Here is a 12,831-nt window from a genome sequence, read left to right as displayed (position 1 = left end):
AACCTGGATAGCTCAGTGGTTTGAGTAATGGTTTGGTAAACCCAGGGTTGTAAATTCAATCCTTGATCTGGGGTAAAAATGAATATTTGGTCCTGCTAGTAAAAAGGCAGGTCTTATGAGATAAGTATATCTCCATATTAACTGTATTATACTCAAACATGTCTGAACTAGTCCTGGCTCTATTTTTTTTTTATTGTAAGCACATTTTTTTTTTTAAGGATATTTCCCCCCCCTCCCACAACATACATTTCACACACAAGCACAAAAACACAAAAGCTAATTCTCACAAACTATTTTATTTTAAAAAGACATACAACTCCTTCAAAACAAACCAAGATGCTTCATTAAAACTTAAGGGCAAAAGGCCTTCTAACAAAACACAATAATCACAACCCCCTTTTTTTTTAAATTTACAGCTACCAAGTTTTATATCGCATGTTTGCCTCCTCACCATTCGCTAACTTAAGCCTTTTAGATTTCTTACAAATAGTCTTTTTCTTAAGCAGGGTTCTGTAACTTTTTGTGCGAACTAGACGATCAATATAACGTTGTAAGCAGGCATCTTCCGGCTTGGTCATTTTCTTTAAAATACGGTCAGGGTCTTCACTGAATTGCACAGCATTTATCAAAGTCACCCCTTGTGCTAAATGTTCTTGGGTTAGGTACAGACATTGCATAGCATAACCTATGGCAATAACAGTGTTTAATAAGCTTTCCAAACACAGCTCAGCACACAGGGCCCGGAGCTTGCAGTTTATATCCACTGAAGTCCAAGTCACACAGTCATGGTGTCGTTGGGCTGGCGCATCTATAGCACAGCCCTCACAATCTTCAAAAAGCTTTTCCCTAAGGCAGTGTTTAAGAACAGCATAAACAGCAACGCGTACAATAGTCCGCATAACTTTTTTACGCTCACGACGTGGCACTGGCTCGGATAGTTCTATGCCAAGCCTCCTCCTAAATTCCTCAAACCCATCATCCTCGGAGCCCTCTTCAACAATTTGTATTGGTGTTGAGCAAAAACATGGTGGGCCCGGTTCATCTTCGCTGCTTGATGCAACGCTGTCCAGGGGCTCTGGGTCCTCTAGAAAGGCATCGTCGAGCTGCTAAAAATTTTCAAAAAAAAAAAAGAAACAGTGTAAGTACTCCAGCTGCTTGGTTGGTTTTCTTTAATTTTTACACAAACCCCGGTTCCTAGCCTCGGTACCCCCCCACCGCCGCCGCCGCCGTTTCTTAATCATTCATTTACCTGAGCGCCTTCTTTTCCGTTTGCCTTGTCCACCGGTGACTCTCCCAAGTGGCAATCTGAGGGGGTGGACAAAGAGAGACCATCAGGCTCCTCGGGGTGTCTCACGAGGGTTTTGGGGTCGGGGTCCGGCGTATCCAACAACGGCTGGGCCAAAGGGCTCCCCAAAGTCACACCCTCCTCCTCAGAACTGTCGCTGATGTAACGTCTTTTCCGTGGACGGTCAAAGACCCTCGGGGCTAAAACAAAGTCCGAAGTTCTGACGGGGGTGGTGAAGGAGTCCATGTTTCCTCTCGGCAGCCTTTCCACGCTTTTCTAAAACACGTGTGCTTGGTAAGAAATGGCCTCCTCTGTCCGGCGCTGGGACTTATGGGGTAATGGTGCTGCACTCGGATTGGCGGAGGGCCTTGGGAGGAGCTCTTAGAGGGGTCACCCCGATTGGTCAAAATCTCCTCTCGGGGTGGTCCTGTCGGGACAAAACGCCTCCTGATTGGTAGAGGGTGGTGGGAGGAGTTCTTAGAGGGGTCACACGACCCACTTCCGGACCGCTCACCCCAACCCAGAAGTCACCCTCATTGGGCAAAATTTCCTCTCGGGGTGGTCCTTCCGGGACGAAACCCCCTCCTGATTGGTAGAGGGGGGTGGGAGGAGTTCTTAGAGGAGTCACATGACCCACCTCGCTTCCGGTCATGTGGCCACCCCCGGAAGTCACCCTGATTGGGCAAATCTCTTCTCGGGGTGGTCCTTCCGGGACGAAACCCTCCTGATTGGTAGAGGGGGGTGGGAGGAGTTCTTAGAGGGGTCACATGACCCACTTCGCTTCCGGTCACCCGCCCCGGAAGTCACCCTGATTGGGCAAATCTCTTCTGGGGGGTGGTCCTTCCGGGACGAAACCCCTCCTGATTGGTAGAGGGGGGTGGGAGGAGTTCTTAGAGGGGTCACATGACCCACTTCGCTTCCGGTCACCCGCCCCGGAAGTCACCCTGATTGGGCAAATCTCTTCTGGGGGGTGGTCCTTCCGGGACGAAACCCCTCCTGATTGGTAGAGGGGGGTGGGAGGAGTTCTTAGAGGGGTCACATGACCCACCTCACTTCCGGTCATGTGGCCATCTTGACCCCGGAAGTAATACCCCCAGAGGGTGGGACTTCCGGTGACAGGTGGGAGGGACTACAGGGGTCAAGGGGCGGGGTTAGGGGCGGGGTTAGGGTTTGATTGATGGTAGGGCCCTTATACTACTTATATAATATACATCCTGCATTTATATTTTGGTTATTTTCTCTGCCCCCCTTCTCTTATATCCTCTCTGTCTTTATATTTATTTTTACACTGTATTTCATTTTCACCCTATTTTGTTGCACTTTTACTCACTGCTCCTGCTCTCCTCCCCAGTGTCTCCTAAGTACAATGTGAACTCAGAGAGATATGAATTAACCACAGCATTTCAAAACATATACCAACATGTTACTTATCATATGATTTTATATCTGCTGTTACACAATCCTGCGCGATGGGGAATAGAAGGTGTTTAATTTCTCTACATGGAAGTGTACAGTTATGTAGAATTTATTTTTATAAAATAGTGGCAGTGTCCAAAGCAAGCATATTGAATAAAATAACAGTATATATACCCATTCCTGTGTGTAAAGAGACAGGTGGATTCAAATTAGCAGGTAGATTATTTAGCCCCAAGGCAAGGGTTGTACAAATTCCTTTACTGGGACCTGCACAAAGCCTAAGACCTATTTTGAGGGGATAAATGGGATTGAAGTGGAACATAGGCCTTGTGGTGGCCCCAGCATAGGAGTGAGTTTCATATTTTGGTGAGCATTAATACTTATAATTCTGTAAAAGGCATTGGAGTGAGTATGTGTTCCTAGCCTTCAGAGTATGTCTACATTTTGAGCTGGAGGTGTAATTTCCAATGGGAGGAGACATATCTGTCAAAGCTACCATCAGTAACATGCTAAAAATAGAAGTGCAGCTGTGATGGAGTGAGTGGTGAGAGGGCCTAACCACCATGAGTACAATCCCATCTAGCTCTTCATGCCACTTCAGTAATATCTCTATATTTAGCATGCTAGCTCAGTCAGAGCTAGTGTGGATGTCTCGTGAAGAAGGAAATTATACCTCCAGTTCAAAGTGTAGCTGTAAGCAGTAAGTAGCTTCTGGTCTCTCTTGTTCTTTCCTCTCCCAGAGCTAAAACCAAAGAGGCCTCCTTTAGAGCCTAAGTCTTACTTATTAATCCTAGTTGAGTGCCTTAATTGTCACAACCCCATCCATAGAAAGAGTTCATTCTAAATAGAAGCAGCAAAGAATCCTGTGGCACCTTATAGACTAACAGACGTTTTGCAGCATGAGCTTTCGTGGGTGAATACCCACTTCTTCAGATGCAAGTGGTGGAAATTTCCTGGGGCAGGTATATATAAGCAAGCAAGAAGCAAGCTAGAGATAACGAGGTTAGATCAATCAGGGTGGATGAGGCCCTGTTCTAGCAGTTGAGGTGTGAAAACCAAGGGAGGAGAAACTGGTTCTGTAATTGGCAAGCCATTCACAGTCTTTGTTTAGTCCTGAGCTGATGGTGTCAAATTTGCAGATGAACTGGAGCTCAGCAGTTTCTCTTTGAAGTCTGGTCCTAAAGTTTTTTTGCTGTAGGATGGCCACCTTAAGATCTGCTATTGTGTGGCCAGGGAGGTTGAAGTGTTCTCCTACAGGTTTTTGTATATTGCCATTCCTAATGTCTGATTTGTGTCCATTTATCCTTTTCCTTAGAGACTGTCCAGTTTGGCCGATGTACATAGCAGAGGGGCATTGCTGGCATATGATGGCATATATTACATTGGTGGAAGTGCAGGTGAATGAACCGGTGATGTTGTGGCTGATCTGGTTTGGTCCTGTGATGGTGTTGCTGGTGTAGATATGTGGGCAGAGTTGGCATCGAGGTTTGTTGCATGGATTGGTTCCTGAGCTAGAGTTACTATGGTGCGGTGTGCAGTTGTGCAGTTCACCAGCAACTGCACACCGCACCATAGTAACTCTAGCTCAGGAACCAATCCATGCAACAAACCTCGATGCCAACTCTGCCCACATATCTACACCAGCAACACCATCACAGGACCAAACCAGATCAGCCACAACATCACCGGTTCATTCACCTGCACTTCCACCAATGTAATATATGCCATCATATGCCAGCAATGCCCCTCTGCTATGTACATCGGCCAAACTGGACAGTCTCTAAGGAAAAGGATAAATGGACACAAATCAGACATTAGGAATGGCAATATACAAAAACCTGTAGGAGAACACTTCAACCTCCCTGGCCACACAATAGCAGATCTTAAGGTGGCCATCCTACAGCAAAAAAACTTTAGGACCAGACTTCAAAGAGAAACTGCTGAGCTCCAGTTCATCTGCAAATTTGACACCATCAGCTCAGGACTAAACAAAGACTGTGAATGGCTTGCCAATTACAGAACCAGTTTCTCCTCCCTTGGTTTTCACACCTCAACTGCTAGAACAGGGCCTCATCCACCCTGATTGATCTAACCTCGTTATCTCTAGCTTGCTTCTTGCTTGCTTATATATACCTGCCCCAGGAAATTTCCACCACTTGCATCTGAAGAAGTGGGTATTCACCCACGAAAGCTCATGCTGCAAAACGTCTGTTAGTCTATAAGGTGCCACAGGATTCTTTGCTGCTTCTACAGAACCAGACTAACACGGCTACCCCTCTGATACTTGACATTCTAAATAGTGCATCTTTATTTTGTAACCCCAGAACAGACTTCTAATGCACACAGCAGATGAAGTGCAGGTAAATCTTTTCAAAACTAAGTTTTGTTTTGGTTTTTTAAAGGAAGGAAGGAATAGGAAGGCATAGTTTTCGAAGGATATATTAGAAGTGATAGTCTAACAGAAAAGACTAACTGGTTTATAAGATATTTGCAAGATTTTCAACCTTCTAGCTGAAAACTAAGCATGCTGAATATTGGGGAATGGGGGGGGGGCGGTAGTTATCTCACCAGATCCTGAGAGCATTGCTAAAATTTTATAAAATCTTTCCCTCCAATAGGAGTTTTTTGGGGATTTGATGCAGCATAACTTTTCTTTTCACTATTTCATACATTTTATGAAGCATGCTAGACAGGCATCAGAAATTTTGAGATTGAGAGGAAAAAGATCAATTCTCTTCTCTCATGAAAGGTACACCTTCTGTTCATGAGTAAATGGATTAAAACAGCTGAAAGAAATCATGATGTGTGGGTATTCTGTTAGGAACTGGTAAACTTGACATGTCAAATATCTTTTAAAGTTTGTCACACTAGCATATTTGCAGCTATATTCTTGCCACTATTATAACTTTCAATCAGCAACACTCATGGCTGATTTTCAGTCGCATATATTTTACAGGCTGAATAAGGGACTGATCCTGCAAGGTGCTGAGAACACACCGCATCTAACAATTCTTACTGACTTTAAAGGAAGTTGGAAGTGCTCACTTCTATTAGGATCAGGAGTGTTATGAAAAAATAAATACTGATTAATTTCCTAGTTGTATGACACAATGTTGTGATTCTTACTCATGGATAATCCTTAGGGGTCAGAGTCTGCCTGGCCTTTATCTGACTGTGCCCTGAGAGAAGTAGTAAGGAGACCTCCTCCTCATCCCTTGGGTTGTCCATGTAGAAGCTGGGCAGAACTACAGCCTCTGAGCTAGGAGGAACACAGGTACTGCTTCTTAAGTACTCCTCTGGTGTCCAAGAAGTGGCAGAGAGGTGTAGAGCCTCTGTCAGTAGCAGTCAGCAGTGTAGGAACTCCGATCAACCAACTCTTCAATAAGGCTGTGAAGAACCAAAGATTGAGCTGAACACACAGGACTACTTGTGAGTCACACAGGCAGGATTTGGCTTGTAATAGCTTTGTTTCAAAATAGCATCAGCCCTTATGGAATTATCTGTGTGCTTAAAAAAAACCCAAACCACCAACTAGAAATGTGTGCTAAACTGAACTACAATTACTCAGCTTGTATTTTATAGCCATCTTATTCGGCGTGTTAAAGTCTGTTAACAGATTCCGCAAGGGATGCATGTTTACAGGCACTGGAAGGGAAAGTTGATTGCAGAAGAACATGAGGCAGAAAAAGAATCTCTTGGATGATGTGGTCCTGGTGGATCAGAATGACTGTTTATCCACAAAGAGATCAGCTGGTTGCAAACCTCCACTAATAGAGATGACATACAAGAAAAAAAGTCTACTAGTAGAGCCTCCTGCTCATTGTCAATATTACACTGGTAAAATAGTTCAGGTGGGATGGGAGGGAAGATAGCAGCCCAAATATAGCGCTTGAAAGTCAGAGGGAAAGAAGTAATTGTATCATTATCATATTTTGGACATTTTTTTTTATATTTTAGGCAATATGTTCAGGGCAAGGATTTCAAAAGTAATTTTGGACACTTCAAGTTTGGGGTGCCCAATCTGAAACGCTTAAAGAGGTCTGATTGTCAGAAAGTGCTGAGCACCACTCTAAAAATCAGGACACTTTTAAAAGCGTCAAATTGAAAACCCCATATTTGACACACTTAATAGTCACTGAAAAATGTCAGCCTTATTTAAGCATGGGAAGATTTAACTGAGAATGTTATCCAGATCATCCAGTCCTGCAAAATACTTAAACATGAGCCAAGATAGTTTCATGTTTAAGTGCTTGCAGGATCATACCTTGGATGAGTTGGAGCTATACACAAGCATTAATAAAGAGGTACATTAATTCTTTTTTGACTTGACTTAGGCTAGATTGTGCCATACTTCCGCATGCTGAAATGTACCTTCTTGAGCAGTTAGACTACTTGAAGTGTGAATGGTACTACCCAATGTATGAAGGAGTATCACACTCTGGCTGTAAAAGGTGTGTGTGGGAGGAATAATTTCTCAAGAATTGGTGTCATTTGATCAGGAAGAATAAACAACATGTGACCAATCACAACACAAGTAACTAATTATGAGTAATCAAATCTCATTGGCTGAAATATGATTGTATCATAAATTATTGTGTGAATTCTAGAAATTGAGAAAAGATAGCGAGGGTACTTTTCTTTTTACAAGTTAATCCTTTTTCCACAGCAAAATAAAGTTTTGACTTGGTCTTTAGGTGAAACTTTAGGAGCTCAACATTTCCCACTGAACAAAACCCTGTTTCAGTTTGAATCTGCGCAAGGATCACCCCCTAGAGGATCTTTTTTATCCTTCTCTCCAAAAGGAGGAGTTGGCAGCCTCAGAACATAGAGAGGACACAGCCTGCAAGTTTCATGACTTCTGAGGATTTGCCTTAGTTTTAGAATCCAAACAAAGTCCTTGATTAACCTTTTTTGAGAGAAGAGGGGGCAGGTGGGTCTCAAAATCTTTTGGGCTTTTTAATTAATTTAAGTACAAAATGCTATCTGTGTAGTTTCGTTTTAAAGAGCAAAGTTATAGGTCATTTTGTGTTTATTCTCTAATTCCAAGAATTGGGCAGGTAATTATTCACATTTCTATTCTAGTTTTATAGCAAATGAGACAGAATCAACTTGACTTCTCTGTCAACTTTAACTGTAGAAAGTCTTTGGTATTAAGACTATTATAATTTAGAGAAATTATGATTCTCCTGTACTTTCCTACACAGGAAAGGAATCCTGAGTGGAATCCAGCTAAGTCAAGAAGATTTAAGTAGCACAAGAGAAGTCCTAAAATCAGAGGAATGACATTAGGTATTGCAAAGAAGTCAGTACTTACAACTAGTAAGGATACTGGCCAATATTTTATCATACCAAAAACAACAAGAAATACCATGCAAGATTTAGAGCTAGAATAGCATATTTACATTTATATTTTCTTTGTAGTTTACCATGATTCTATAAACAATTTCTTCCACAGTATCAATCAGTTTGGAACAAAGCACTCATCTACAGTACTCTGGTGAGACTCTGCATTGCTCCTCAAAGAACACAGAGGAGGAGATGGTGGGAAAGGTGGTTTTAAGCCACCTTTAGTCCTTTCCTGATCCTGGGCTGATCCAGAGGCTAGAGTGGTCCACAGCATCACTTAGACAGCCGTTGAGGTGTGTCTAAGTTATACCAGTCTCCTTAGGCTGTCCTATGAACAGTGATGCCTGGAATCATCACTATGCTCTATACAATGTCCTTACCCCAAGCATACTATGCCAGGATTTTCAAGGGGGTCCCTAGAGGACCATATCCCACAGTGTCTGTGCTGGGAAAATTGGCCAGATATGGAATTTTTGGAGCCCATTTATTCCTCTCTGATCCTTTTTTTCCTGGCCTAAAGGTTTCAGAGACAGGGGTAAGGATCTTGCTATCTATTTATCATTTAAGACACAACCAATTATGCGAGCACTTACACTCATGGACTTATCACATGTACAAGTACACGAGTAATTCCATAAAGGAGATACTCATGTGCATAAAGTACTTGGTCCATTGTTACTTCTAACACACATAATGTATCTAATCACCAATTTACAATTTAAAAGTATTGAGCATTCCGTCAAAGAACTCAAATCTCATCTTTTTTCCTTTAAAAGGCCCCACTCAGGCAAAAAAAATATGCACATGTTTTACTTTATGCAATGTGAGTGGTTCCATTGTCTTCAGTCAGACTGCACATAGTGCATAAAGTTAAGCACATGAATACAGTTTTACAGGATTATAGCCAGCTGGCTATAAATATTTGCTTTTAAAATTTACCTCAAATAACCTTTGTGTCAGAAGAGTTTTAGGGAAATTTTGTTTAAAATATGGGGAGGGATCAGGACTTGTATACAAATTGAAGTAAAACAACATCAGAGCCCCCCTGTAATCATAATCATCAATGGATTTACAATGTTTCAAAAATCATTCTTTCACTTATGATTTTCTCCCCTGCTTTTAGCTTCATTGGAAAAAATAAAATAGATCACTATTCCAATTAGCCTGGTCATGTTCTGTAGCACAGACACAGGTTTCTTGAAGCATAACACAGAGTTAGTATTTGAGATCACCTTGATTAAAAAATAAGTTATCTATGTCCCTAATATTTTGAGAGACCCTGTTATAGGAATGTATTACTACAGCCATAAAACCAAACTGTGTATGGAAAGAATGAGAACAAGGATTAAGAACAAGAGCTTAGTTGCAGAAAAAAAGAATATAATGATTAATTTTAAAGGTAGAACAGGTCCTTGATTTCTGTGTAATATAACACTTCATGCTCAAAGCAGAACACACTAAAATTACAAAACCAAACAGATTGGCTGCAGAATGGATGTTTGCAACCAGAACTATACAAGTAGGGTTGCCAGACGTCAGTTTCCAACCGGAACACCCAGTCGAAAAAGGGACCTTGGCGGCTCCAGTCAGCACCGCCGGCCAGGCCGTTAAAAGTCTGGTGGGTGGCGCAGCAGGGGCCCGGGGCTAAGGCAGGCTCCCTGCCTGAGCTAGCTCCGTGCAGCTCCCGGAAGCTACTGCCAGGACCCTGCAGCCCCTAGATGCATGTCAGCCAGGGAGGCTGCACAGGGCCCATTAGCTGGGAGCTGCAGGGGTAGTGCCTGCGGGTGCAAGGATATTGCGTGGAGATTCCCTGTGGGCTCCCTCACCCCCTCCTGCATCCCAACCCCCTGCCCCAGCCTGGAGTCCCCTCCCACACCTAAACCCCCTCCCTGAGCCCCCACCCCCTAACCTCCCCAACCCCTTGCCCCAGCTCTGAGCCCCCTCTGGGACCACAAACCCCTCATCCCAGCCCCGACTCAGTGCCCTCACCTACCTCCCTCACCCCAACCCTCTACCCCAGCCGAGAGCCCCCTCCTGCACCCCAAACCCCTCATTCCCAGCCACAACCAAGAGCTTGCACCCCCAGAGTCCTCATCCCACCTTGCACCCCAATCCCTTTACCTCAGCACAAAGCCCTGTCCGGCACCCTAAACCACTGACCGGTGGGGGATGGAGCAAGTGGGGATGGCACCTTGGGGAAGGGTGTTCTGTTTTGTGCAACTAGAAATTTGGCAACCCTATATTATATATAAAAACAAACAAAAAAAATTGGAATTTTGGATTGTTATGATACAAGTAAAATTAAATATGCCAGACATAAATCACACATGCAAAATCTCAGATATGAAAAAAATAAATGGAAACTACAAGTTAATGATGTCATTTTGTTTATTAGCGAGACAAGGTGGGTGACAGAGACAAGCTTTCAAGCCACAGAGTTCTTCCTCTTTCTGAAGAGCTCTGGGTAGCTCAAAAACCTTGTCTCTCTCACCAACAGAAGTAGGCCCAATAAAAGATTTACCTCACTCACCTTTCCTCTCTAATATCATGGGACTGACACAGCTACACCACCACTGCATACATCCTTTTGTTTATGTCCATCTCATATTATCTAGAGCTATTATTGGAGTTCGTATCAAGATCTATATTAAATTGGGCCAAATCCCAAGTATAGGCTGCAAAACAAATGCATGCCCAAACAATTTTTCATTTCCTCCTTTCCCAAAAGCTCACTCTCTCTCTCTCTCTCTCACACACACACACACACACACACAGTATACCTTCAAGTCAGCGGCACTGCTATGGGTACCCACATGGCCCCATAGTATGCCAACATTTTTATGGCTGATATAGAACACTTCCTCAGTTCTCATCCTTAATGCCCCTACTCTACTTGCACTACATTGATAACATCTTCACCCATGGGAAAAAGGCCCTTGAGGAATTCCACCAGGATTTCAACAATTTCCACCCCACCATCAACCTCAGCCTCAAAGCATCTGGTGGGGCTGCAGGAAAGGCAACTAGAGTACTGACCCCCGCTGCATCAATTGTGTAACCGCCTGCCCTCCTCCCCAAGTTCCATATCCTCCTCACCCAGATGCCCAAGAACGCAGCAGGGGGGAGGCTCGGCTCCGGGCACCCAGCCACTCAACTCCAGGGGATGGCCCAAGCAACAGAAGGCTGTCATTAAAATGTCCAAAGGCATGTTCTACCACCATTCTGCACTTGCTCAGACTATAGTTGAACTGCTCCTTACTGCTGTCCAGGCTGCCTGTGTACAGCTTCACGAGCCATGGGAGCAAAGGGTGAGCTGGGTCCCCAAGGATAACTATTGGCATTTCTATATCCCCAACAGTAATTTTCTGGTCTGGAAGAAAGTCCCTTCTTGCCACTTTTTGAACAGCTCGAAAGATGCGAGTGTCATGCACCTTTCCCAACCATCACACATTGATATCGGTGAAATGGCCCTTGTGATCCACCAGTGCTTGCAACACCATGATAAGTACCCCCTTGCGGTTTATGTACTCTTTGGCAAGGTGGTCCAGTGCCAAGATAGGGATATGCTTTCCATCTATTGCCCCACCTCAGTTAGGGAAACCCATTGCAGCAAAGCCATCCACTATGACCTGCACATTTCCAAGAGTCACTACCCTTGTTAGCAGAAGGTTATTGATTGCCTTCGCTACTTGGATCACAGCAGCCTCCACGGTTTATTTGCCCACTCCCAATTGATTTCTGACTGACCAGTAGCAGTCAGGTATTGCAAGCTTCCACAGGGCTATTGCCACTCACTTCTCAACTGTCAGGGCAGCACTCATCTTGGTATTCTTGCACTTCAGGGCAGGGGAAAGCAACTCACAAAGTTCCGTGAAAGTGGGCTTACGCATGCGAAAATCTTTCAGCTACTGGGAATCATCTCATACCTGCAACACTATGTGGTCCTACCGGTCTGTGCTTGAATGCCGATTCTGGGCCCGGCAAACCACTGTATCAACATTCCCCAATGCCGCCACGATATCCCAATTGCCACATTCCTTGCTTTCAGGAACATCTTTGTCCACGTCCTCCTCACAATCTTCCTCGTACTGGTGGCTCCTAGCTAGGCTCTGCACTACAGAAATCAATAAAACAAATATTTTGTCAAGAACTAAGCCTAACTAGTAAACAAAATAATAAGGGGATAGACTATTTCACCTATCACTTCCTTTTTACATCCTTATTAAAAAAGGAGAGTGAGAAAAAATATGAAAATATGGACAGAGACTATTAAAGTGAGATTCATCATTGCTGCCACTTCCATCATCTCCTGGGGCCCTACACCTTCTTCAGTCTAATCCTGAGAGATGTTCTGACCAAATTGGGCTAGACAACCCCCACCAGCTCCTTCAGAATCCCTCTGAAGAAAAACAGGATCAGACTAACAGCAGCAGCAGCTCCAGCTCATCTTGACAAACTTCTTTCTTTTACCCAAAAGGACAGTTTTACCATAGTCAATACCATCCAAGAAACTGTCAAAAAAAGTTTGTTTGTTTTTCTTTCTAGAACTCTATGCACCTAAAGAAAAACAGGAGTAAAAAAAAAGCTGGTAAAAATGAAAGCTTTACCTAATACTTTACATTTCAAATACTTTGTTAAAGATATAGAAAAAAATATAGACAGTTAAAGTGATTTTTTATAGTGTGTTTGCCATAGTACTAAGCAGGCTGTGGTCTCTGTACATAAACCCCCAAACCTCTTAACCTCTAACACTGTTTAATGTTGTACAGTGACTGGGTTATGTT

At 43.5% G+C, this 12,831-nt stretch overlaps 1 protein-coding gene across 1 annotated transcript; it reads right to left on the bottom strand.

Annotated features, from left to right (window-relative positions):
* Window positions 1-277: 277 nt before the first annotated feature.
* Window positions 278-1,938, bottom strand: LOC123371939. Its single transcript, XM_045019853.1, has 2 exons — window positions 1,250-1,938; window positions 278-1,106 (listed from the first exon to the last, which is right to left on the bottom strand). The coding sequence occupies exons 1-2, from the start codon at window positions 1,529-1,531 to the stop codon at window positions 417-419; spliced, it is 972 nt and encodes a 323-aa protein (XP_044875788.1). The 5' UTR covers window positions 1,532-1,938; the 3' UTR covers window positions 278-416.
* Window positions 1,939-12,831: the final 10,893 nt, after the last annotated feature.

The sequence above is a fragment of the Mauremys mutica genome, chromosome 5 (genome assembly GCF_020497125.1).
Source record: "Mauremys mutica isolate MM-2020 ecotype Southern chromosome 5, ASM2049712v1, whole genome shotgun sequence".
NCBI lineage: Eukaryota > Metazoa > Chordata > Testudines > Geoemydidae > Mauremys > Mauremys mutica.
The sequence above is the reverse complement of the archived record's forward strand: the minus strand, read 5'-3'. Positions and strand labels throughout refer to the sequence as shown.